This window comes from Oryctolagus cuniculus, chromosome 17, assembly GCF_051225735.1.
Source record: "Oryctolagus cuniculus isolate XC-2025 breed Fujian yellow rabbit chromosome 17, ASM5122573v1, whole genome shotgun sequence".
Lineage (NCBI taxonomy): Eukaryota > Metazoa > Chordata > Mammalia > Lagomorpha > Leporidae > Oryctolagus > Oryctolagus cuniculus.
In genome coordinates, this window is record NC_142883.1 from 70402630 (window position 1) to 70429042 (window position 26413).

Here is a 26413-nt window from a genome sequence, read left to right on the forward strand (position 1 = left end):
TAAGGGATTCCCCAAATTAGGTTAGGCTCATGCTCAGCAAAATCTGCATTCACCCTTACTTTGCATGTACTACATGCAGCCCAGTAAACATTCTTCTGAATGAAGTCTCTGTGTAAAACAGCAGTGTGGTAGGATCAATCTATTGTGAATATGAAATCTACCTCAAAGACATGCCAAGAGCTTACCAGTGACATAACATTCTTTGAATAGTAATACTCATCAAATCTTTCAGTGAAATCAGAAATGAAATATATTATGGAAAATCAGCAGTAATTGATAATTCTAAACATTAAGTATACTTTATTTCTTCTGCTTCATTCATTTATGTCGCTCCCCCTCTTCGTGGAGGAACGACACAGGACCCTGCATTGTTCTTTCGTCTGCTCGGCCCTCCCCAGGTTTGCTGCTGGTTCTTCCCGGGTTGGCTACCATCCCTTCCACCTCCGTGGAAGGGCGGTTCCCCCTGCCGCTTTCCCCACTTCTGCGGGGGAGCGGCACACCGCTGGCCGGCTCTCTCGGGGGCTGCACAGGTGTTCCTTCAGATAGATGTTCCTGGTGCATGTTGTCTCTCTCCTCCTTTATAGTCCTCTTCCACCAATCCCAACTCTGCTACCCACACGCCGAGTATGCTGCTCTCCTCCAATCAGGAGCAGCTCCTGCAGCTTGTCAAGTTGGTGAAAGGCAGCTGGGTAGAAGCTGTTTGCTCCTCTCCCAGTGCCATATTGTGGGAGAGCAGATGCATAGAATAAGTCTTAATTCCAGTAACTTAGTCTAGTCCGAGTTGCTCCCAGTTGCTCCCCACACATGTACATTAAGTCTTAACTCATTGGCTTCTTTCTAAAAATTGTTTTAGTCACTTCATTGGTCCTCACAATACAAGTTTCATAGTTTAGTAGTGGAAGGACTCTAGAGTGTAGAGAGGGGCTCCCTTATCCAGACAGAGCACATCCACATGCTCACTCGTCTGTTACTCACAAGCACTGTGGGTGACTAGGAGGAGAGTCCAGGCTTTCTCCCTCCTCGGATATTCGCCCCACTGTTGACACTGTAGGTGAGCTGGGTGTGGTCGTACACTGAAGGTCAGCCATGGGCATAGCCTCCTTCAGGCAAGCTGTGGATACACCTGCATTTGCACACTGCTGGCACAGTCCTCCCTCTGTGGTGTGTCCTGGAATCCAAACAGCATCTCCCCAAACTCAGAGAGAGGCATAAACCTTACAGATGAAGAGAACAACTCAGGTCTGCCCTTTGGGGGTGTTTTGTAAGGGTTCACAAGTTTTCACATTGTCACTTCCTGCAACTATTACACTTTTCTTCTCATAATCTTTTCATCTGCACCATATTCTCATCTGTGTAGCAAGAGGTCTTCTTTTCTCTTAAGGTAATTCTTCCTCTGCACCGTATGCTTCTCTTAAAGTATTCTCTTCATTGGCTTTAGGGTTTTTTTGTTCTTTTACTTTTTTCTTTAAGATTTATTCATTTATTTGAAAGTCAGCGACACGGCTGGTGCTGTGGCACAGCAGATTAAAGCCCTGGCCTGAAGCGCCAGCATCCCATATAGGTGCCGGTTTGAGACCTGGATGCTCCATTTCCAATCCAGCTCTCTGCTATGGCCTGGGAAAGCAGTGGAAGATGGCCCAAGATTCTGACAGCTCACTGGGATGCACTTTGGAGGAGCTCAGCTTCATTCTGCATGCTCATCTCCATTCATTTTCTTTTTTTTTTTTTACAGGCAGAGTGGACAGTGAGAGAGAGAGACAGAGAGAAAGGTCTTCCTTTGCCGTTGGTTCACCCTCCAATGGCCACCACGGCCAGCGTGCTGCGGCTGGCGCACCGCGCTGATCCGGTGGCAGGAGCCAGGAGCCAGGTGCTTTTCCTGGTCTCTCATGGGGTGCAGGGCCCAAGCACCTGGGCCATCCTCCACTGCACTCCCTGGCTACAGCAGAGGGCTGGCCTGGAAGAGGGGCAACCGGGACAGAATCCGGCGCCCCGACCGGGACTAGAACCCGGTGTGCCGGCGCCGCTAGGCGGAGGATTAGCCTAGTGAGCCACGGCGCCGGCCCTCATCTCCATTCATTTTCATTCTCTCTCTCTCTCTCTCTCTCCCTCCCTCCCTCCCTCCCTCCCTCCCTCCTTCCCTCCCTCTGTCCCTCTGTCCCTCTATCTCTCTCCCTCACTCTCTCTGATACTGGGCATACAGGCTATTTTTTTTGGAGAGTTTGAGGTTTTTTTGTTGTTGTTGCTCATTTTACACATACTTCTCTTTTCTCATTATAATTCCTGATTTGGTTCAAATGTAGACAAAATAACTTAGACAAAGTTCAAACATTATCCAACATTCACATGGTTACATATGACTTTGAGTATGCAAGTAATACATCTCATAATTTTAAAAAATTTTGAGAAGCAACAAATTAAAAATAAAATTAATCCACAATCCAAAAACCTAAACCCAAATATTTCTAAGACATCAGTCTATTCCTAAAGCAGATGTTTCTTTTTTTAACTTTTATTTAATAAATATACATTTCCAATGTACAACTTCTGGATTATAGTGGCTTTTTCCCCCCATAACCTCCCTCCCACCTGCAATCATCCCATCTCCCATTCCCTTTCTCATCCCATTCTTCATCAAGATTCATTCTCAATTATCTTTATATACAGAAGATCAACTTAGTATATACTAAGTAAAGATTTCAGCAGTTCGCACCCACACAGAAACACAAAGTATAAAGTATTGTTTGAGTACTAGTTATACCATTAATTCACATAGTACCACACATTAAGGACAGAGATCCTACATGGGGAGTAAGTGCACAGTGACTCCTGTTGTTGATTTAACAATTGACACTCTTATTTATGACGTCAGTTATCACCCGAGGCTCTTGTCATAAGCTGCCAAGTCTATTTTTAAGGCTAACACTGAGCTTGCCAGGGAGGAACTGTCTAGGGCAAGTTAAATACACAAAACCCACACAAATCTCACTATTCTTACAGAAAGTCAGCCAATTTTCTTGAGTAAATGCCCCACAGGTGGCTGCAAGCCTTTGGTTAAATTTCCAGAATTATCAAAAACTTGATTCTGACCACTTTTACCATTTTGTTGTTCCCTTTATGAAGGGATAAATTTTCAAATGTTCTCACTCCACTGTTTACATAGGTTTCCACTGATGTCACCTACAACATGCTTTTAAATCTCTAGTCTCAATGACTCTGAGCTAAATATCTAATCGTGGGATAAGATTAGGGAAAAGGAATAAAAAGAGAAACTAATTTTCATGAGCGCTATCCTGAGAAGGTTGATGAAATTTTCAAAGTACTTCTATATTTAGTCATCTCAAGCTTCAGATTAAAGTGACAAATATTTGGACCCTTTTCTGCACACATATTAGACACAGTCTGGGGCAGGACTGAGCTCCAGCTCCAGCTTTGCTTCTTACAAGTGCAGTGACCTACAACAAGTTACACAGCCTCTGTGACTCAGCACAATATATATCACAATAGGCTACTGGGGTACAATACCTATCACAGAGGTTATTGGGAACATCCAGTGTTGAATGCTGAACACAGATGCTTGGCAGCCCAATCAATATCATCTGTAAGAATTATTATTTTCACAGTCTGTAACAGTACAGTACGTTTTTGGGTAGAGTTAAACTAAAGGCAGTTTTTTTACCTGTTTTTGTTTTTGTTTGCTTGCTTTAAAAAATTTAAAAATCTATTACAGCATTTAGGAATGAAATTTCCCAAAACACGAATTTATTCATTGTATTGGTATGGAAACAAAATGTGATTTCTTTACTCAACAAATATTTATTAACCATGCAGTAAATTTCAGGCACTATGCCACACACAGGCATAACAAAGACAATAACATATGTTCCCTGCCCTCAAGAGGCTAACAGGCCAGGAGACTGACAGGCCAACAAGCAACGTAACAAAGACTGTGATGTGATGTGATGCAATGTGACGTGATGTGTTGTGATGATCAGTGTGATGTGATGTGACGTGATGATGTGATGTGATGTGATGTGATGTGATGTGATGTGATGTGACGTGATGATGTGGTGTGATGTGATGTGATGTGATGTGATGATGTGTGATGCGAAATGAGAACACCAGTGGAAGAACGTGACAAGAGTATGGCTTTGACGTGGGTTCTTTTTCCATCAACTAAATGAATTAAGTCATGGCTTGTTTAAAATTTCTAAAGATGAAAGGCAAGCACCTTGAATTATGGAGAACACAGGATTAGTGTTTCCTACACAAAAAAGGGCTTCCCTATCAGTGTGGTCACTTCTATACATCTTTCTTTTTTAAGACACAGACAGCTCCCGTCCACTAGTTCACTTCCCAAATACCTGCAATGGCTCGGGCGAGGCTAGGCCAGGCCCAGGCTGAAGCTGGAAACCAGAAACCAGTCCACGTCTCCAAGTAGGCAGCAAAGAATCAACCAATTGAGCCATCACCACTGCCTCCCAGGGTCTGCATTAACAGGAAGTTGCAATTAGAAGCTGGAACTGGGAATCAAACCCAGGCATCTGATTTGAGACGTAGGTATCCCAATCTGGGTGTTAATTGCTAGGCAAAACACTGGCTCCACTTCTAAGGCTTTTCACCTAAAAAGTTCTTTTGCATACTTTTTGTTTATTATGCATTTTTTGTATCTTTTCTCTTTCTCTTCTCCATTCATCCTCTAAGAGACATAGGTAGTTCCCAAAGAACAAGTGCTTTTTGAATTCTAAGGGTGATTTATAAGTACACAGAAAGTAATTTTAAGCCTAAAATGTCTACACAAAAAAGAATATAATTTCTCATACAATCTTGTGCTTATTGAAAGGCCAATAACTTTAATTCCATTGCATTTTTCAGAAATCTCAATCGTAATCCTCTGAAAAACGTTGAAGATTCGTATCTTTTTAAACTGCCAGCATTAAAATATCTGTAAGTATTAAACTAATCCTTTTTTTATTTTCATCAAACATTAAATATTTGAGATTGAGGCTAAAAAGTCATGATTTTAAATTAGGTTACTGAAAAAAAATAAATTAGGTTACTGAAAAAAAGTTATTGACTGAGGCAAGAACTGAGAAAGAATTTATAATGGGAAAGACAGCTGGCAGAAGGAGACAGTGTTACATGCAAATACATGTTAGGAATACCATCTATCCCAAGCAAAGAGGTATAGATGTAAATTTTTTAAAGAAAAAAATAAGAATTAAAAGAGGTCAATGTAGTATAAAATGAAAAATAAGACAATGGCAGAAAAAGGTGTAGGTTCCACTCTTCAATGCCAAGGTCATTAATCTGATGATACAAATAGTAAAGTCATTTCAACCAGGGCTTTCTGGAACTGTCTCCATGACAAACTCTTGAGCTGTCTTGCTTTATAGAGAAGCCAAAACTGATGTAACCACATCTTCCTGAAACAACCTTTTTAAAGACAGATCTTTTTATTGAGGTCCATACCATGAATGTTTGGGCTTTCTCCTTCAGAGACTTGGGAACAACACAAGTACCACTTACCACAGTTGAGAACATCCTCATGATGACTCTTCAATTGGAAAACCTGTAAGTTATCTTTTTCTTAGGTTTATTTCCATGTAAGTCTGTAGACTTGTTTTCTTAAGTCAGGCTTATGGAGGTATAATTTTTATGTATTTCAATTCACACTGTAAAGTTTGCTGAGTTTTGGCAAACACGTGGTTATGTAACCACCACCAAATTCCGGATGTAGAACATTTCTATCAATCCAAAAAGGTCCCTCATGGTCCTTTCCAATCAATCGTCTCCTCCCATCCCCAGACCCAGGCCCTGCAAACCACTCATCCTGTTTCTATTCTTGTAGTTTTTCCTTCCACAGTGTCTTATAAGCAAAATCATGTAGTAAGTGTAGCCTCTTGTGTCTGGCTCCTTTACTCAGCATAATCCTTTAGAGATTAAACTACTATTCATGTTGCTGCCTCTACCTATTGCTAAGTAATATTCCAATTGTGTAGTTACACCAGTTTATCCATTTCATCAGCTTATAGAACTGTGTTTTCCAACTTTTTGCAATTATAAATAAAGCCACTAACAGCACTCACATGGAGGTCTGTGAGTGGATATGTGTCTTCATTTCTTTGGTGTAAAGATCTAGGGGTAGGACAGTTCATTACCTACTAAGTGTATATTTAACTGTTTAACACACAGCTAAACTGTTTGCCAAGTAGCTGCTGCAGTCTGCACTCTCACCAACAATGTTCGAGAGTGGCACTTGCAACATGTGTTGTCCCAGTCCTCAGATTTCAACTTTTTTAACAAACATTTAGAAACTGGACGTTGTGGCACAGCATTAAGATACCACTTGGGGGGCCAGCACCATGGCTTACTTGGCTAATCCTCCACCTGTGGCACCGGCATCCCATATGGGCACCAGGTTCTAGTCCCAGCTGCTGCTCTTCCAATCTAGCTCTCTGCTGTGGCCCGGGAAGGCAGTGGAGGATGGCCCAAGTGCTTGGACCCTGCACCCGCATGGGAGACCAGGAGGAAGCACCTGGCTCCTGGCTTCAGTTCGGCACAGCTCCGGCGGTAGCGGCCATTTGGGGGGTGATTGGGAGGTGAACCAATGGAAGGAAGACCTTTCTCTATGTCTCTCCCTCTCACTATCTAACTCTACATGTCAAATAAATAAATAAATAAGATACCACTTGGGATGCCTACATCCCGTATCAGAGTGCCAAGTTTGAGTCCCAGCTACTCTGCTTCCAGCTAATGTGCACCCTGGGAGGTAGCCGATGGTAACTCAAGTATTCTGGTCTCTGCCACCCATGTAGGAGACCCACACATTGAGACCTATGTCCTTGGCATAGTCCTGGCCCAACCCTGGCTGTTATCAGCATTTGGGGAAGTGAACCAGCAGATGGAAGGTCAATCAATCAATCTCTTTCTCTCTCTCTCTCTCTCTCTCTCTCTCTCGTTCTTTCAAATAAGTTAAAAAATAAAACTTTTTTAATGTAGCTCTTCTGCCAGGAGATAAATAGTGGAATCTCTATATGTTTTTTTAGTATTTAAAAATAGTTACTAGAGAGTCAATCAGTTCTCTCACCAAATGCCACCAAGACCAGCATTGGGCTGAAGCTGGAATTGACAGCTGGGAATTCAACCCAGATCTCCCATGTAGGTGGCAGGAACCCCAGTTACTCAACCAAAGAAAGGCAGAAGAACTATATTAGCAGGAAGCTGGAATCAGGAACCAGAGAGAAGAATCAAATGCAAGTGCTCAAATGCGGGACTCAGTCATCCTAACGCTGGCACCTTGGGTACACTCACTGCAGTTTAAACTTAGACTTCTCTAATAACTGACGATACTGTTGTGCAAATATCTTTACCAAGTGTCTATTCAAATCTGTTCCCATGTAGTAATTTGATGGTAATCTTAGGGAGTTTTAAGAGTGTTTTATATGCTCTGGGTATGAGTACTTTCTCTCAGATGTATGTTTAGTAAATACCTTCTCTCTGGTTGTGAGTTATCCTTTCACTCTACTAAGTGTACCTTCTGAAGAGTAGAAGTTAATTTTTTTTAATGTTGATGAGCCTATAGCAACTTTTATCTTGTATGGTTTGTCCTTTTATTGTGCCTTTCCTGAAAAAAATCTTTCAAATAACCCATTGTCTAATCTAAAGTTACAGAGATTTTCTCCTGTTTTCTTGTAGAAACTGTAGAGTTACATTTAGGTCCATGATCCTTTCTAGTTAATTTTCATGCAGAGTTTGAAGTATCTCAAGTTTTGAAGTTTTAAAAAGGATTTCCTTAGAGCCCTATTCTGACATTTTACCATAAACTCACTGCAACTCCCATTGTGACCTCCCCCCTGCCAATTGGACAAGCTAAACAGAAACTATGATAAGGCTAGTTGAGCGGACTCCACAAGATAAGAATGGGGAAAGGCCTCTCACAGCATACCCTGCCCTAATCACTTCTGTCAGATCACCTCCTTGACTAACTTTCCCACATCATCAAGTCCACTGGTTTCTGCTCTAGCCTCCTCTTCCTCAACCTTGGGCAGCATCTGCCACAGTGGATCCTCCCAGGTCAGTGAGAGGCCTTCCTCTCCAAAGAGTCAAAGCTCTCATCATCAACAAGCTTTCTCAGTTAGCCAAGGCTGTGGTGTTCTAGCTGCTTTTTTCATACTTGACCATCAGTGGACAGGAAAAGTGCTAGCATTTTCTGGAGCCATGTGCAACCAAGGCTATAAAAACCTGAAAGCAATTGTTACACTGGAGTTCATTATTGGAAGTCCTCAGGAGTTTAGACAAAGCAGGCCAGCTCACTTGTGTCATGACTCATAAGCGATGGTCCTTAATGCATTCTTAAAGACTTACTTATTTATTCGAAAGGCAGAAATACATGTAGGGTTTTTTTTTTTTGCCAGAGTGTTTTGGCTTTCCATGCCTGTAATACTCTCATGGGCTTTTCAGCTAGATCCGTGTGCCTTAAGGGCTGATTCTGAGGCCAGAGTGCTGTTTAGGACATCTGCCATTCTATGGGTCTGCTGTGTATCTCACTTCCCATGCTGGATCGTTCTCTCCCTTTTTTATTCTATCAGCTAGTATTTGCAGACACTAGTCTTGTTTATGTGCTCCCTTTGGCTCTTAGTCCTATCATTATGATCAATTTGAACAGAAATTGATCACCGGAACTAGTGAGATGGCATTGGTACATGCCACCTTGATGGGATTGAATTGGAATCCCCTGGTATGTTTCTATGTGGGTGCAAACTGTTGAAATCTTTACTTAATATATGCTAAACTGATCTTCTGTATATAAAGAGAATTGAAAATGAATCTTGATGTGAATGGAAGGGGGGAGGGAGAGGGAAAGGGGAGGGTTGCAGGTGGGAGGGAAGTTATGGGGGGGAGCCATTGTAATCCATAAGCTGTACTTTGGAAATTTATATTCATTAAATAAAAGTTAAAAAAAAAAAGAAGAAAAAAGAAATGCAGAAATACAGAGAGAGAGAAAGATCTTCCATCTGCTGGTTCCTAGCTCAAAAGACCACAACAGCCAGGGCTTGGCCAGGCCAAAGTCAGGAGTCGGAGCTTATTCTGAATCATGTGGGAGCAGGAGCCCAAGCACTTGGACCATCCTCTGCTGCTTTCCCAAGTGCATTAGCAGGGAGCTGGACCAGAAGCGGAGCAGCTGGGACTTGAACCAGTGCCTATAAGGGATGCTGACACTGCAGGTGAAGGCTTAACCTGCTACAGCACAGCGCTGGCCCCTTTATTGCATATTAATGTGCAATGGTCTTTAATACTTAAATATTATCTAGTAAGAATAAGTTATACCTCAGGTCATTAGCAATTTCAAAAGATTTTCCAATATTTTTTAAAATTTTATTTATTTATTTGACAGATAAGAGTTATAGACAGTGAGAGAGAGACACAGAGAAAAAAGCCTTCCGATGGTTCACTCCCCAAATGGCCACAATGGCTGGAGCAGCACTGATCGAAGCCAGGAGCCAGGTGCTTCTTTCCAGTCTCCCATGCGGGTGCAGGGCCCAAGGACTTGGGCCATCTTCCACTGCTTTCCCAGGCCATAGCAGAGAGCTGGATCAAAAGCAGAGCAGCTGGCACTAGAACCAGCGCCCATATGAGATGCCGGTGCTGCAGGTGAAGGATTAACCTACTGCACCATGGTGCCGGCCCCAGATTTGCCAATATTTTTGAAAATAATGATTTGGGGCCCAGCGCTGTGGTATAGTGGGCTGTCTCCACCTGCGGTGCCAGCATCCCATATGGGCACCAGATCCAGTCCTGGCTTCTCCTTTTCTGATCCATCTCTCTGCTATGGCCTGGGAAAGCAGTAGATGACCTAAGTGCTTGAGCATCTGCACCTGCATGGGAGACCCGGAAGAAGCTCCTGGCTCCTGGCTTCAGCTTGGCCCAGCTCTGGCCATTGAGGCCATTTGGGACGTGAACCAGCTTAAGATGGAAGATCTTTGTCTCTGTCTCTCCCTTTCTGTGTTTGTAATTCTACCTCTCAAATAAATAAAAATCTTCTAAAAAATAAATATTTTATCACTGACATCATCCCTAGTGCATCCATTTTAGTAAGCAGCAAAACTACAACATTCTCTATGCAAGATGCAGTGTTTCTGCCAGAAATGGTCCCTAGTGGGGCTGGTGTTGTGGCATAAGGTGAAGTTGTCTGTGATGCTGGCATCCCATATGGGAGTGCCAGTTCAAGTCCCAGCTGCTCCACTTCCCATCCAGCTCCTTGCTAATGAACCTGGGAAAGCAGCACAGGATGACCAAAGTGCTTGACCCCCTGCCACCCAGGAGAGACCTGAATATAGTTCCTGGCTCCTGGATCCTGGCTCCTGACTTCAACCCAGCCCAACCCCAGCTGCGGTGGCCATTTGGGGCATGAACCAGTGGCTGGAAGATTTATTCACGTTCATTCTTTCTCTCTCTCTCCCTCCCTCTCCCTCTCCCTCCACTCATTCTCTCTCTCTCCTGCACCCAACCATCACTCTGCCTTTCAAATAAATAAAACTTTTTAAAAAAAATCTTAGCCACTCAAAAAAATAAATGTTCCCTGGTGATTATATTCAGTATTGGTCTTAGAAGGATAAATTGAGGTGCATGCTGTAAAACAACTGATTTGAATGCCTCAAAAATCCCAATGCCATGAAACACTGCAAAAAAGGAACAGTTCTAAACTGAAGAAAATTAAAGAGCCATGAAAATAAAATGCAATGCCTGATTTAAAAGTAGCCAAGACATGTTTGGGACAACTGAGAGCACCTGCATGTGGACCACAATAGACGGTGATATTAATGTTAAAGCTGACTGGGTGATAACAGTGTTGTGGATATGCAGGAGAATGCCTTTGTTCTTAGGACACGCAGACTTCAGGTTTAGCAAGAAAAGGTCATCGTATCTACAGCTCATTCTCAAATGGTTTGTCCAAGAAGTGCATAGAGACACACACGTGGAAAGTGAATGTGGCAAAATGTTAGCAACAGTTGAATCTAAGTGAGAGAACATGTAAACTCATGACACCAATCTTTCGGATATTTTTGTAGGCTTGAAAATTTTCAAAATACGAAGTTAGGGGTAGAAAGGACTTAATGAAAATTTCCTGTTAGAATTGAAGTCTAGTAAAACACTAGCTTAGCATTCTGAGTGCATTCTTTCTCTTTTTTTTTTTGTTTTGTTTTTAACTTTTATTTAATGAATATAAATTTCCAAAGTACGATTTATGGATTACAATGGCTTCCCCCACATACCGTCCCTCCCACCCACAACCCTCCCCTTTCCCACTCCCTCTCCCCTTCCATTCACATCAAGATTCATTTTCGAATATCTTAATATACAGAAGATCAGCTTAGTATACATTAAGTAAGGATTTCAGCAGTTTGCTCCCACACAGAAACATAAAGTGAAAAATAATAGATGATTTTTTTAAATGATGATGAAATCAGATCAGACCTATTGTCATGTTTAATCCCAGTGAGAGTCAAGTTGGGAGTTGATAATTTCTTTTTTTTTTTTTTCTTTCTATATGAAGCTTTCCCTGGACCCAAAGAAGTAACATTAGTCATCTGTAACAACTCAACCATTGGTTATTCTATTGGTTAGAAAGAGCCTGGCCCACTAAGTGTAACCTACCATAGTTTATCTATTCACCTATTTGTGAACACTTAGGTTGTTCCAATTTGGGGGTATTAGAAATGAAGCTGTTTGCACTTACCCCCCATGTAGGAACTCTGTCCTTAATGAGCTGTACTATGAGAATTAACTGCAAAACTTGTTCTCAAACAGTACTTTTTATGTTGTGGGGTGGGGGGTTGGTGCAAAGTGTTGAAATCTTTACTTAGTATAGAGTTGCTCTTTTGTATATAAAGTCAATCAAAAGTGAATCTTAATGAAGAATGGGATGGGAGAGGGAGTAGGAGGTAGGACGGGAGTGGGGGTGGGAGGGCAGGTATGGAGGAAAAAACACTATATTCCTAAAGTTGTACCTATGAAATTGGCATTCATTACATAAAAGCTTTAAAAAATAAAACAAATAAAAATTAAACTGTTTACGATGGCAGGCATTTGGTGCAGCCGTTAAGCCACTACCTGGGATACTCCAATCCCACATCAGAATGCCTGGATCCAAGTCCCGGCTCTGCTCCACCCTAGCTTCCTGCTAACATGTACCCTGGAAGGCAGTGGGTGATGCCCCAAGGACTTGAGTTCTTGCTCCTCACATGGAAAACCAAACTAGTTTCTGAGCTCCTGGCTTTGGCCTGGCCCAGCCCTGCATGTCGCAGACATTTGGGGAGTAAACTACCTAATGAAAACACGTGGTCAGCACCGTGGCTCAATAGGCTAATCTTCCGCCTTGCGGCGCTGGCACACTGGGTTCTAGTCCCGGTCGGGGCGCCGGATTCTGTCCCGGTTGCCCCTCTTCCAGGCCAGCTCTCTGGTATGGCCCGGGAGTGCAGTGGAGGATGGCCCAAGTCCTTGGGCCCTGCACCCGCATGGGAGACCAGGAAAAGCACCTGGCTTCTGGCTTTGGATCAGCGCGATGCGCCCGCCACGGCGGCCATTGGAGGGTGAACCAATGGCAAAAGGAAGACCTTTCTCTCTGTCTCTGTCTCTCACTGTCCACTCTGCCTGTCAAAAAGAAAAAAAAAAGATGTGTTTGTGTGTGTTTCTCTCTCTTCCTTCCACAGAAACTTTTGAAATGATAAATTTGAAAAAAATATAATGAAAATAGACTGACAGTTTCTTAAAAACACACACCTACCATAAGTTGCAGTCTTTCCATTTCTGGGTATTTAGGGAAGCACCACCTGACACATCCCAGGGCACTCACTGGCAGGAAACAGGGATCAGAAATGGAGCCAGGCACTCCAGAAGGGGATGTGCTTGTCCCAAGCAGCATCTTCATGGCTGGGCTAAACACCTGCCTGGTCAAATTACTTTCACTCACCCATCAGTGAGCGAGTGTTCCTTTTTCTCCACATCTTTTCCAACAATTACTGCAGTCAGTCATTTTTCTGGGACCAGAGTAGTTTCTAATAGTGAACACTTCCAACAGGGATGGAGAAGAGTACTCCAGAGGTTGGGAGAAGTCCTCCTGTGCACTCCCAACCCACAATGAGACTTGTGAACTGGAAGGAGACACCCCTGAGTCAAACGACAGATCCATGGTGCCCAATGCTCACCCTGTTGACTTTATTTTGGATACACCACACCCACTTCCATGCCTATGCCTCCTTGGGCCACCTCTCCCTCCTTCCTTTATTCTCATATTCAAGACCAACAATTGGCCACCAGGCTCCTACCCAAATGTCCTGGCCACATACCTCAAGAACTCCTTTGCTGGCACCTTGGCTCACCTGTTTGACCCACCCAAGGAACCCCTTTACAGGTAACTTAATTCTCTGTCTCTATTCATAGGATCTTACCCAGCCATATGGCCTGCTGCCTCTGCCAATTTAAACATACTATCGAGGTTGTCTGCAACACCGTCAAGCTTCACTGTGACAATGAATGCCTGCCAAATACGACACATTGCCGTGAGTCGGAACTTCCTGAGGATCTTTTTTAATTTTTATTTGTTTTAAATTTCTTATTTTAAAATTTTAGGGTCAAGTTTAAAGTAACAATGTAATTAATTGCTGAATTTTTATTCATTCATTCAGATTTAAACTCCCTAAATTGCTACACTGCTCCCTTGCTGAAAGTCAGGTTCGCAATCACCGCTATGTAATTTAATAACATAGTTACCGCTATGTAATTTACATATGCACAAAGGATCATGGAAAAGAGGTGGAAGGGGAAGGAAGCAATATTGAGAACCACACACGTGGTGTTCTGTGCTCTTGGGTGCTTTGCTTTTCAATGATAACTCATTTGCACACAGTCTATAAACTGGTTTTCTATGTGTTGGGCCTCAAGGGCCCTCTGTCTTATAGAACAGGTCTACACTGCTCACCGCGGTTGTTTGTTTTTGCACTTGTATAAAAGAGTACAAGTGATGCTGTTTTATTTGGAGCCGGGGAGTTTCTGGTTCCATAACCAGAAATGGCTGCCTGGCTCCTCTGATGGAGTCGGAAGGCTCCTCCATGCACTTGTAGACTGTCCAACTCTGAACCTGCTCTGAGTCTCACGCTTTTCTATCCACAGAACACTCGGGTAATTTTAAGTATCCTTCTGTAGATGAGGGTTATTACCACTGATGTCGTGACTTCCAAAATGTGACCGCTTTCTTCCTTAGACAGCTTGATTTCGGATCTCAGTCAGGGATCTGAGGCATTAGCACAGTGATAACTGTATACCCATCTACACAGTGTTGCTCACCTTCCAGACCAGTTATATTATTCTACCAATTATATTATTCCCTTCATCTCAAGAGGTGAGAAGGACAAGCATTGTTAATCTCCCTTTACAAGGGTGGGAAAGAACACATTGAGGTGAGGAGTAAGGCCCCTTGGCTTGACCATCTCTGCCCTCGCTCCCCTTACATGCCTATCTTTTGCCATGGACACCTGTGATGGCAGCAAGAACATAGGGCCACAGGGAGGGAGGGAGGGAGGGAGGAAGTCTTGTGCTCCCTCAGCATGAGGCAGGACTGTGGAATGATGTGGCTGAGAAGCAGGGGCAGAGCCACAGAAGGGGCAGCTGGGTGGGGCCATTTGTCCTCCAGCCTTATTCTAAGCCTGGAGTGGTTGGTCATTGGAAACCAATGAAATAATACTGATCATAGTTACTGCTTTTTAACACTGCGAACTCTTCTGAATGCCACTCTCAAAAATATCTTTTTCTCCTTTTTTGTTGCCATTTCATAGGTTTGAGTTTGGTTTTACTTTTCTCTCTAAAGTCTCAATGGTACCCCAAATATTGGATTTGACTCCTAATTTAATTGATCAGAGTGTAGGGCTGTGGACTGACATAAAGCTGTCCCATCAGTCTTCCGTACCAAAAAGCAGTCTCTTCTTTTTTTGACAGTTGAAGAAGCATCTATAGGGAACCCAAAGGGGACATTCATGAAGATACTGCAAGCCCGGAAGAACAACACCAGCAAGCAGCTGACTATTGAGCCAGAGAACCCAGTATCAGAGAGAAACAGCGTGGACTTCCCAAGCCACATGAGTGAACAGCGGGACTTCAACGATGAAAGTGACGTTATTAGTGCACTGAATTACATATTGCCTTATTTCTCAGAGGAAAATCTACGAAATGTAGAATCAACATTATTACCATTCATTACACTACTTTTTTCAAATGTGCAAGATAGAGATAAGTCCCTGAGCTACGTGAAAACCCACATAAGAAGGCCCTCTCATCCTTACAGAAATAAGTTGAGAAAGCTCTATTTTCTACAGAATTTGTTAGATGAAGAAATTCAAGAAAAAATCGATGAGGTTAAGAAGGAAGAAAAGGCCATGCTTATGCAGCCTATCCTGTTAGGTCATCAATTTAACCCTCAAATCCTCCAAAAGAAATCAGAAACTGCCCCGTCACAGGAGAACAGCCTGGCAACCATGCCAAGTGTGGGGTACAGGCTGCAGAGAGTGAAAAAAGTCATCAAGGGGCCAAAGGGCTTACGGAAAAGGCACCTCCAGGAGATGAGGAAGAGCCTCGGGAGGAGACGGGGCACCTGGCCCTTTGCGGAGAGCATTGGGGGAAGAAGGCTTGGGAGAGCAGGCTCCAGGGAGCTGAAGGAGCTTCAAGTGGCTCAGAGGCCCAGGCAGGTGGCCGGAAACTCCTTGCACACGGAGCCCTTGCTCACAAAGGAACGTGAGGCTGCAGCCCCCTCTTTCCTGAAGAAACACATCCTGGGCAGGCCTTCTACCTCCCCTGCAAAATCTCTCTCTGAGATCAACAACAAAGGAAAAGACTTAACCTACACCATTTTTGTCTTAGAAGATGCCAATGCTAGAGCCAAAAATAAGGCGGCAGGGAAACCAATCTCGCATTCCAGACAAAATTACCGCTTTCACAAAACTCGCTCTCACCTGGTCCTCCGAACCCCCAAGGCCAAACTGAGTCAGAAGTTCAGAAGGAAAAATTCCCTCAACAGGCAGATGGCTGGGAAGAGGCCTCCGTTCCCTGCACTGCGGAGTCTCATAAACTCCCCCTCCGGAGAGGCTTTCTCATCCCCTGGAGGCCTGCATTCTCAGGGGAGTCCTCCTCTGAGAGAACCTTCTATAGAAGACACTAGGGAGGAAAACCATTCCGGAGGGCGTGTTTTTGAAGAAAACATTTTGCCAGAAAACACCACTGCACATGAAGAAACGCTCCCTGGCGACAAAATGCACACAGATCCTTCAGCTACAGATTCTGCTGGGACCGAGTTCGACCTAATGCCGACTGTGGACCAAACCAAGGAAACACAGTGGGAATACCCCAGCGAGGGCACTGAAGCCCCCACCATGCCCGTAGGCTTCACCTACCCCGTGATGCTGTCCCAGGGAGAACAGTTTGAAATTCAGCTGAATCAGCAGCTACAGTCCCTCATCCCCAACACTGACGTGAGAAGGCTCATTTCTCACGTCATCCGCACTCTGAAAATGGACTGCTCTGAGGCCCAGGTGCAACTGCCCTGTGCCAAGCTCATCTCCAAAACAGGCATCCTGATGAAGCTCCTCAGTGAGCGGCAGGAAGAAAAGATAGCCAAGGAAGAATGGGACGCAGAGCAGTGGAGGACCGAGACCTATATCAATGAGAGTACAGAAGCCCCGAGTGGACAGAAAGAGCAGGTGTCGAGTAAGGTGAGGACAGGAGATCTGCACTTTCCCATCCCTTAGGAGACCCCAAGCGGGAAGACCAGGGGCTCCCAGTCCAGATCTTGTCTCGGTAATGTAACTTTTGCCAAGACGGTGACACTTTGTTAGGAGGCAGACCTAACACACTGTAGAGAAAATGAGTAATACCAACATTATATATAATACAGCAGATTTTGTATGGTCTTTTAAGATCTTTTACACGACTCACCTGAAGAACGGGGTTCTGAATATTTAGCATCCATATTTTCCAGCTCTTTATTCTGTCTTTTTAAACTGTGCTCTTTCTTAGCTCGCAAAAGGAGCTCAAGAACACGGCTATCACAACAAGCTCATCGTGGCAATATCTGTGACGGCAGTGGTCACGATGCTGGTTATCATCTTCTGTCTCATTGAGGTAAGGACGACTCGTTCAGGTTGCCAGAGTGCATCCTTCCTTTGTAATAGACTCGGAATCCACAGACTGTACATCAAAGCCACTTTCCACGTACCATGAGCTGACCTTCCTCTTTAGTCACCAAGACTGAGATGCGCTTTACTCTTTCCCTTGAAAAGCACATTCCACAGATTTTTTAAAGGAACCCCACTCGTGGGAAATCTGTGCAACTGGAACCGAGATAACAAGGGACTGGACATTTGGAGAGGTTAAGTGTAAGAAGGCCAGAGTAAAGTGGCAGAAGTTCTCCAAAATTGTGTCAGGGATTTGATGTACTCTCTTCTACCACTGATTTCTTTCCTCATTGCTGAAATGATGAGATTATATACTCTCCACCCTCAAGGAACTGTCTCTGCCCTTGGGAGAAAGTACACAGCCGAAAGACAAAAGTATTATCTTACAGAGTCATTAGATCTACGTAGCATCCTACTGCTCCAATGTCTAAGACTTTGTCTAAATGAGTTCAGCTGATGCATTGCAGCTGACTCCTGCATCAAGCTGCTCTAAGATGTGTTCCCTCCCTGGAGCTTGCCTGCACCCTCCCACACAGCCCAGTGTTTTCACAGTCCCACCACACAAGGCTCCCACAGTCACAAGCACCCAGCCCCCTGTCAATTCTCCCAGAGTCCGGCATCTCCTCTAGGTTGGTTGCTGGGTTCACGGTGACTAGCTGGAGCAGCTGTTACGTATCTCCAAAATGGTGCCTGCCCTCTCTTGGCTAGTTACAGCATTCCAGTGCCTGAGGTCGGGAGAGAGAAACGTGAACTCCCCCACTTTTTTTTGCTCTAGGTTGGCAGGTACATCATCCCCCACAGAGCTCCAAGCCAGACCCATGCCAGGCTTTTCCCACAGCTTTATTGCCAGTGGCTTGAGCTGCTGAAGTATGGTCTTGCCTCATTCCAAAGCTGGTGCTGAGGCTCTCAGCTGCTGGGGTCTCAAACTGTGCAAGTCCACACCCTCCACATAGGTCCGCAGCATCCATCCAATTTGCATGGAGTTTCCTCTACCATTTTCTCCCTAAACCTTCCCTGAGATTGCACTCCTTCCACTTTTTTTAACTATCCACCCCTAGACTAGAGCAGCAAGCTGCCTCCCTATGCCACCATCTTGAAAAATCCCTGAGATGTGACGATTTTAAATAGCCTTTGTGTGAACTGTTGAAGAACAGTGAATTTTTTTCTTCATACTAGTTGTCGAACATTTTACTTAGTATAGGGTTAATCTTATGAGTATAATGTTAACTGAAAATAGATCTTCATAAAATAAGAATGGAAATAGGAGAGGGGGGAAGAATAAGGGATGGGAGTGTGGGCAGGAGGGAGGGTAAGGTGGAAAGTATCACTATGTTCCTGAATCTGTATACATGAAATCTGTCTATCTTCAATGAAAGTTTTTTTTTAACTTTTATTTAATGAATATAAATTTCCAAAGTACGATTTATGGATTACAATTGTTTCCCCCCCATACCGTCCCTCCCACCTGCACCCTCCCATCTCACACTCCCTCTCCCCTTCCATTCACATCAAGATTCATTTTTGATTATCTTAATATACAGAAGATCAGCTTAGTATACATTAAGTAAGGATTTCAACAGTTTGCTCCCACACAGAAACATAAAGTGAAAAATAATAGATGATTTTTTTAAATGATGATGAAATCAGATCAGACCTATTGTCATGTTTAATCCCAGTGAGAGTCAAGTTGGGAGTTGATAATTTCTTTTTTTTTGTTTTTTTACAGAGGATCAGTTTAGTATGCATTAAGTAAAAATTTCAACAGTTTGCACCCCCATAGAAACACAAAGTGAAATATATTGTTTGAGTACTCGTTATAGCATTAAATCTCAATGCACAGCACATTAAGGACAGAGATCCTACATGAGGAGTAAGTGCACAGTGACTCCTGTTGTTGACTTTACCAATTGACACTCCTGTCTATGGCATCAGTAATCTCCCTATGCTCCAGTCATGAGTTTCCAAGGCTATGGAAGCCCTCTGAGTTCTCCGATTCTTATCTTGTTTAGACAAGGTCATAGTCAAAGTGGAGGTAATGAAAGTTTTTTAAAAGACATGTCTAGCCACAAGAAGTAAGTGATCACAGCATAGAGATGAGAAAGAGACCAGCATGGGTAGTGCCCACCCTAACACTACATAGTTTCAGTGTAGGGCAAGCTCCTGCTCTCTAATCTTTTTCATAAATTTAGTAGTTTTTCTCATCTATTTTTTCCTAAAAGATGGCAGCTGGTCAGATTTTGTAAAAAGTTTTCTTGGGGTTTGAGTTAAGTTGCCTTGAATTTGTAGATTAATTTGAGAACTGACATCTTTATGATACCCTAGAAACATGACATTTTATGGACTTCAGAAGAGCATCCTCATCACATAAATCTTACACAACTTTCATTGAGTTTATTCCAAGATAGTTTATTCCTTTCTATTGCTATTAAAGAAGGGCTCTGTACTCCATTTTCCCTCTAGTCACTGGTGGTGCACAACAAACAGGAGATTCACTGTACTACTCTCCTGACTCAGCACCTAGTCACCTCCCCGGACCCACACGTTACGTCCAACAAAATGTCAGCTGATTATCTTGGGCTTTTTTTTTTTTAGGTTGTCCACCATCTCCTATGCAAATGATGACAGTTTTGTCTCTTCCTTTGCAGTAATTATACCCCATTTATTTTTCTTATTGCACTAATTTCAGCCTTTTCAACAATGATGACTAGTAGCAGTCTAATAAGTATCCTACTCCTGTTCTTGCCTTTAAAACACCATTGTTTAGGTTTCTGGTCCATACTTTCAGCAGGTTAAGGGTGTTTCCTACTACTCCACTTTTTTTTCTTCCAGATTTTTTAAATTTTGTTTAAGGACTACAACTTCCATGTTCCCAAATTAGTATAGATTAAATGCATGACGCTGCACTCCCATTCCACTTTTAAGAGGACTCATTGATGACTGGCTGTCAATAGAATGTATTAAGTCCCAGAGGCATTCAAGACCAAGGACTGTGGAAGAGTGAGAACTATTAACAAGACAGAATTCCTGTCCTCAAAAAAGCTATCTTATTGGGCAGGCAAGGCTTTTAGAGAAAGAAAGGGAAGGTAAACGATTTGGAGATAGAATCATTATGGTGAATAATGACTGCTTTTCCTTACAAAACAGATTTACTCTCATAGAGGAAGAGGAAGAGAAGACATAGAAAAATCTTCAATGTAAGTATCAGTCTGACAATTGTTACATTAGAATTTTAGAAGTAGAGGAGTACTGAGAACTCATCTATTTAAACCTGCTCATTTTAGAATGAGGACATTGCCAGAGGCAGAAGACTATCCATCTGAGTGTTTTGCCTGATTCCAGCAAATCTGGTCCCCAGCCATGGCTGGGGAGACGGCACCAGCACGGACACATGTGCTGTCAGTGGTCCTTCCGAGACACAGCAGCTAGGGAGGGGCTTTGTTTGTGCTGTTCCTGCTGCTGGTGGCATCTGGCCAGTTCAGAGGCCTTTCCAGAGGCTCGGAGAAGGGCTATGGAAAGACACATGACACTGGGGGAAGGGGGACAGTTGCCCTCAAGGCTGCTGGAGAGTAAAACGTATGAGGTGGCTGGAAAACTTACTGGTTTCCAGACCCCCACTGCCTATGCCTTTTATTCACACCTTCTCAGACCGTTTGTCTCTCCCTGTTATGATAAGCATACAAGGAGAAAGGGACAATACTGGTCCCATAGTCACACTGCCAGTGAGTATTACAGAGAGGATGGTTCCTCCCCAGCCAGGGACTTCTCCCTTGGTCATAGTGAGCTTGGGCTGTGTGCTACAATTTCTATTGCAAATCAATACCCACACGCTCTGTAGACACAAGCAGTTGCTGAAACAATGCACTCTTTTTCTGTTTTAATCATATTCAAAAAGGGTACCTTGTATTTCCACGCTGGTTTTGCCCTTTAAACTGGTTTCACAACTCAATCTTCCATCAGTGACAGACACCCTGCAGTGAGAAAAATCTTTGAGCTGGGTAACGTTGCTATTGGACTCGGGCATTGCTTCATAGGATTCAATTTATAGGGGACTAGAGCAGCTATGGAAACACAAGCATTTTCTCCCTACACCCCAGTGAATGATGCTTGTGAGGCTAAATCCTAAAGGGGCAGGTGTCAAATGCCTCTGGAGAGAGAAAATACTTCTGCCCCGTGTGGTGGTGCAGTGTGTCCACTGCGCAAGCACACTTGGCTGAGAAAGGCACTGGGACTGACAACAGACAAAAGTCTCCCCAGAGACACTGCAGGTCTGTAGGGACAGAGGGCTCCTGGAAGCCCAGCGCCCTGGGTACTGCATCTGAGACCCCAGGCTTGTAGTGAGCACTCACTGCAGTGATGGCTGAGGTGCATGTGTCGTCCCAGGAAGACCGGAGATGCACACTGTGAGAAGTGAACAATGGCACTCGTCTCTAATGGTCTTGTGTGTGTTTTTCCCCAAGGAGCTTTCACCAATCAGTGCCTAGAAAGTGTTCGGAAGATGAGACTCAGGTAAATGGGAGGAGGCTGCAGTGTGTGGCTGGAGACAGCAGGGAAAATGCTCAATTCACATGTCTTTTTGTCTTTCCTAGGGCTTCTTCCGGCTGAGGTGGCCACTCTGGCTGAGGCGTCTGCTCAGCCCTTTCGGTGGCACACGCAAGAAAGCCAAGGACTTGCCCCCAGACAAGGAGCCTTCCGTAAAGGAAGAGTTTCCTGACAAGGACGCAGGGTACGTGACAGGGCCACTTCACCGTACTGAGTTTGGGGAGGCGGGGAGAGTGGCAGGAGTGGAAGCCTTGCTCTGCTCTCTTCCCACAGGGAGCTCAGCGAGGCCCCCGCCGAGAAAACGCCCCCTCCAGAATCCTTGGCAGAAGGTGAAGAGAGCGAAGCCCCCGAGGAAAACACGGAGTGACCGTCCCGCCTCTGTCACCTGCAACTCCTGTTTTCTGATATTGGCATCTCAGCGGTGCTTATAAAATACTTAATTGCTTACATTCATGGGTGTGATATTCGTAAGCAATTCTAGCCAGGTGGTGAGAAATTAAAATGTTGTCAAATATTTATTGTATGCAGTAACAGGGGCCACAGGCAAGAAAAGCAGGACTGCTTCTAGAAGCCTCCGAGGGAGTCAAGCCCTCCCCAGGGGCACAGCACCAGCAAGAACTCTCACCTCTCTTCTTCCATTAAGTCAGTCTCCAAGAACCCGAAAACACATCCCCAAGGTGTAGACTTTTAAATCAAATACCGGGTGTTCTGGTGCTTTCTTTCCCCTGGATCACTGAGAACCAATCAACAGAGGGGGATTAGACCTCCAGCTCACAGAGGACCCGCTTCCTCTGGTCGGTCTCGGAGGGCCTTGGATTGGTCAGAATATTTGGATCTTAATACCTCCCAAGTCACTGTCCAAAGTTTGTCACTGGGAGTGAGAAGCACTTCAGCAAGCTACCAGTATTCCTGAGTCTAAAATATAAGATGAAATGGTACTAATAACAATGAGCAGAGGCCAGCACTGTGGCGTAGTGGGTCAAGCTGGCACCTGCAGTGCCGGACTCCCATATGGGAGCTGGTTCAAGTCCCAGCTGCTCCACTTCTGATCCAGCTCTCTGCTATGGCCTGGGAAAGCAGTAGAAGATGGCCCAAGTCCTTGGGCCCCTGCTCCCATGTGGGGGACCCAGGGGAAGCTTCTGGCTCCTGGCTTTGGATTGGCTCAGCTCCGGCCATTGCAGCCAACTGGGAAGTGAACCAGCGGATGGAAACCTCTCTCTCTCTCTCTCTCTCTCTCTCTCTCTCTCCCTCTCCCTCTCCCTCTCCCTCTCCCTCTCTCTCTCTGTAACTCTGCCTTTAAAGTAAATAAACAAATCTTTTTAAAACCAAAACCAATGGGCAGTTCTGCAATTCTCTGTGAATGCCAAGTGGGCATTCTATAATTCAATTCAATTATGACACAGCTAGTGTCAGGTCGCACAATCTAAGGGCTTAGTCCCACATGCTGACCTTACTTCAGGTGCCAATCAAAAATCCAGTTTGCCACCTGTGCTTCTGACTGGGTAGCTATAAATCCGGATTCCTGTGACATCCCTCTTTGGGCACAATCACTTGCTAGAATCCAGAAAAATAGTTACTTAGTCTTGCCAACTGATCAGAAAGGATGATGTAAGGATGCAAATAAGCAACCAGATGAAGACACACATCTGCGTGGTCTGGAAGGCTCACATGGAGTCAGGGTGTTCCACCCTGCCAACACAGGGACGTATGCCTCCACCTGGGGGCTCCCCTATGCCAGCTGTCCTGAGTCAATCTCCAAGACACAGACACCTACTTTAACAAGGCTCTGTGTGCTCTCTACACTCCTGAGGTGTTATAGGGAAGGCCAGGAGAAAGCAGAGGCCCTCTGGCTACTTCAAGGCTAGAGGTCAGCAGGGAGATGAGGGTGGGGAAGACAGAGCAGGGCGAGGAGGACTGGTGTCTGGCAAAGTCTGGAAGGCACAATGTTAACATTGCTTTGCAGCTTCCCATCCTGGAAGCCAGGGCCTCCCACGTCCAGGGCAACAGGCTCCACTGGCTCTGGCTCCTGACATCCTGGTGGGATTGGGAAGCTGCAGAGTCTTGGAGAACGCAGTAGGGAGCAGCACCCCCATTCAAGAAGAGGAAGACACCGAGGATGGAACAGAAGCGGAAACAGGGCTTCAAGCTGAAGCTTTAAGTGTTGGCGGGTACTGCTGGAAAGAGGGTTTTGCACCACGCTGTAGCTGTGTGGGCTTGCAGGGTGGAAGGAAATGAAGGGTATGAAATCTCCATGTGGATGAGAGCCACACCCCAAGGAAGGCAGAGCAATAAAAGGCACCTGGGTCCCTGATACATGAGCCAAAACACTAGCCCTGGACATCCTCACCACGTCGTTACTCAAGAGCCCAATAAACTGATTTTTTATTTTAACCTACTGTTGTGTGGGTCTCTGTTGTAGCACCTGAACCTACAACCTCATCAGTGTTAGCTCTGGTCACAGTAACGCTATGTCATACACCATCCCAAAACACAGAGTGGGTTACAATCACCATTCTTTCAGCTCTGTAGGTCGTGGTGATACAGGTAGGAAAAAGCCAGCTGGGTTAGGTTGAACTTGGATGGAAAGTGAAGGCAGGCGGCTACAAGATGGGGAGAAGGGTTTCTAATGAACATTGAGCCTGCATGCTGTTAAAGCAGACTTTGCATAAAGGCCAACTGAAATAAGTGCAGAGAGCAAGCCTTATACAAGCGAAGGGTTGCATTTAACAGACATGCAATTGAGAATCAAAAAAAGCCTGGAACCTAAAAAATGTTAGGAGAGAAGAGTTTTGAGACTCTAAATGCACAAAACACAGACACCTGGGATTGTAAATGAGCAGAGCTAAGTGGTGAAGCCAGGGACTGCGACCTAACAAGTCCAGGGCTACAATAACAGGGACAGTGTTCAAGATGGGCCCAAAACTCATAAAGTGCTGACCCAAAGGAATTTTGGGGAGGGAGGACACCTGGGCAGATTCTAGCCAAATGGGCAGAGTGAACTAAGCAAGATGGGATCACAGCAAGATGACCGTTCAACAGTTTCTTTATTCACCCTGTCCCGTGTTTCCATACTTCAGCTGCACGAGACAGTCAACCCGGGTGACTGAGGACACCTAGGACATGTGTGCCTGATCATCTCCACAGTTTTGCTCAAGTGCTGTGCTGGCAGGGCTGGCTCTGCTCACACGGGTCTGCCGATCAGTCATGGCGGCTCTGGTCACAGGTATTCACTCTGGGGCCCAGGCTGGCCGAGGCAGCTGCTCCCCGAGAGCAGCTCTTCTCACAGTGAAGGCAGAAGCACATGAGGGCCACAGAAACTCACGTGGCCCCTCCAGCCTAGGCTCAGAACCACTATGTCTTCATTGCTTCTTCATCACATGGGCCAAAGCAAGCCACAGTCTTCCCACAATGAGACTACGGCAAGTGAGTGGATCAGGGAGGGGCAAGGAATTGGGGCCAATAAGTGCGTCTACTCCACTGTGATGAACCCTGGTTTGAAGGTTACACGACCTGGGCCCACTCTTCTAGGGGTTGCCTGGAAGTGAGTGTAGTAAAAGGCACTGTCCATCCCTCACCCCCAGTTTTCTATTAGGTCAGGAATCCTGAAAAGGCAGCCTTCCTTCTCCACAAAGCCCCTGTGCCCTTCCCTCAATGCCTAACACCCAGTCTGCCCCCACGGATGACGCAGCAAGATTGCTGAGCGCGTTTTAGATGGTCCCTTTATTCCCCCCCCCACTGCACCCCACTATATGAATCGTTAGGAAATATAGTCTAACCTCCTAAAGCCCAGCAGCCAGTGCACTAAGTATCCACCCAAAATGCTCTTAAGAGATTGTGCCACTTGAAGCTGAGTCTGTAGCCAGATCTGATACCAAATAGTGCATCTACTTCCTCGAGGGGACCTCAAGAAGAAGGAGCTAGGGCCAGCACTGTGGCATAGCAGGCTAAGCCACCTGCAGTGCCAGCATCACATATGGCCACAGGTTCAAGTCTCAGCTGCTCCACTTCTGATCCCATTCCCTCCTAATGTACTGGGAAGGCAGGAGAAGAATGACCCAAGTCCTTGTGCCTCTGCTCCCAAGTGAGAGACCTGGAGGAAGCTCCTGGCTCCTAGCTTCAGCCTGGCCCAACCCCAGCTGTTGTTGCAGCCATTTGGGGAGTGAACTAGCAGATAGAAAATCTGTCTTGCTCTCTAACTCTGCCTTTCCAATAAATACATTAAATCAGGAAGAGGAAGAAGCAGTGGCATTGGCAGCAACAACAAGAGATCGGAACAGGTTAGTGAAATTTCTTTCTCTAGAGGCCATTTGGACCTGGGAAATTTTTTTTAAAAGCTTTTTATTTACTTATTTGAGAGGTAGAGTTACAGACAGTGAGAGGGAGAGGAGACAGAGAGAAAGGTCTTTCTTCCGCTGGCTCAGTCCCAAATGGCCACAAAGGCCAGAGCTGTGCCAATGCAAAGCCAGGAGTCAGGAGCTTCTTCCAGGTCTCCCACATGGGCGCAGGGACCCAAGGATGTGGGCCATCTTCTACTGCTTTCCCAGGCCACAGCAGAGAGCCGGATTGGAAGAGGAGCAGCCGGGATTCGAACTGGCATCCATATGGGATGCCAGTGCCACAGAGGATTAACCTACTGCATCACAGCGCTGGCCCCT

At 45.0% G+C, this 26413-nt stretch overlaps 1 protein-coding gene and 1 long non-coding RNA gene across 3 annotated transcripts in view; both read left to right on the forward strand.

Moving 5' to 3' along the window:
* The window catches only part of LOC127485931 (uncharacterized), a 32420-nt gene extending 15521 nt beyond the window's left edge, over positions 1-16899 (forward strand). Inside the window, exons 7-10 of the mRNA XM_089317035.1 lie at positions 4873-4944; positions 5497-5571; positions 13441-13559; positions 14992-16899. Coding sequence (XP_089173161.1) covers positions 4873-4944; positions 5497-5571; positions 13441-13559; positions 14992-16793 — 2068 coding nt within the window. The 3' untranslated portion in view covers positions 16794-16899. The remainder of the gene's footprint in view (positions 1-4872; positions 4945-5496; positions 5572-13440; positions 13560-14991) is intronic.
* A 142-nt stretch (positions 16900-17041) lies between these two features.
* Positions 17042-22999, forward strand: LOC149121363 (uncharacterized). 2 transcript variants are annotated; one of them, XR_016223770.1, is made up of 3 exons: positions 17042-17166; positions 21677-21725; positions 21806-22999. It is a non-coding gene; the product is annotated as an uncharacterized LOC149121363 (long non-coding RNA). The 2 variants fall into 2 exon arrangements; XR_016223769.1 differs by lacking the exon at positions 17042-17166 and adding an exon at positions 19036-20413.
* Positions 23000-26413: the final 3414 nt, after the last annotated feature.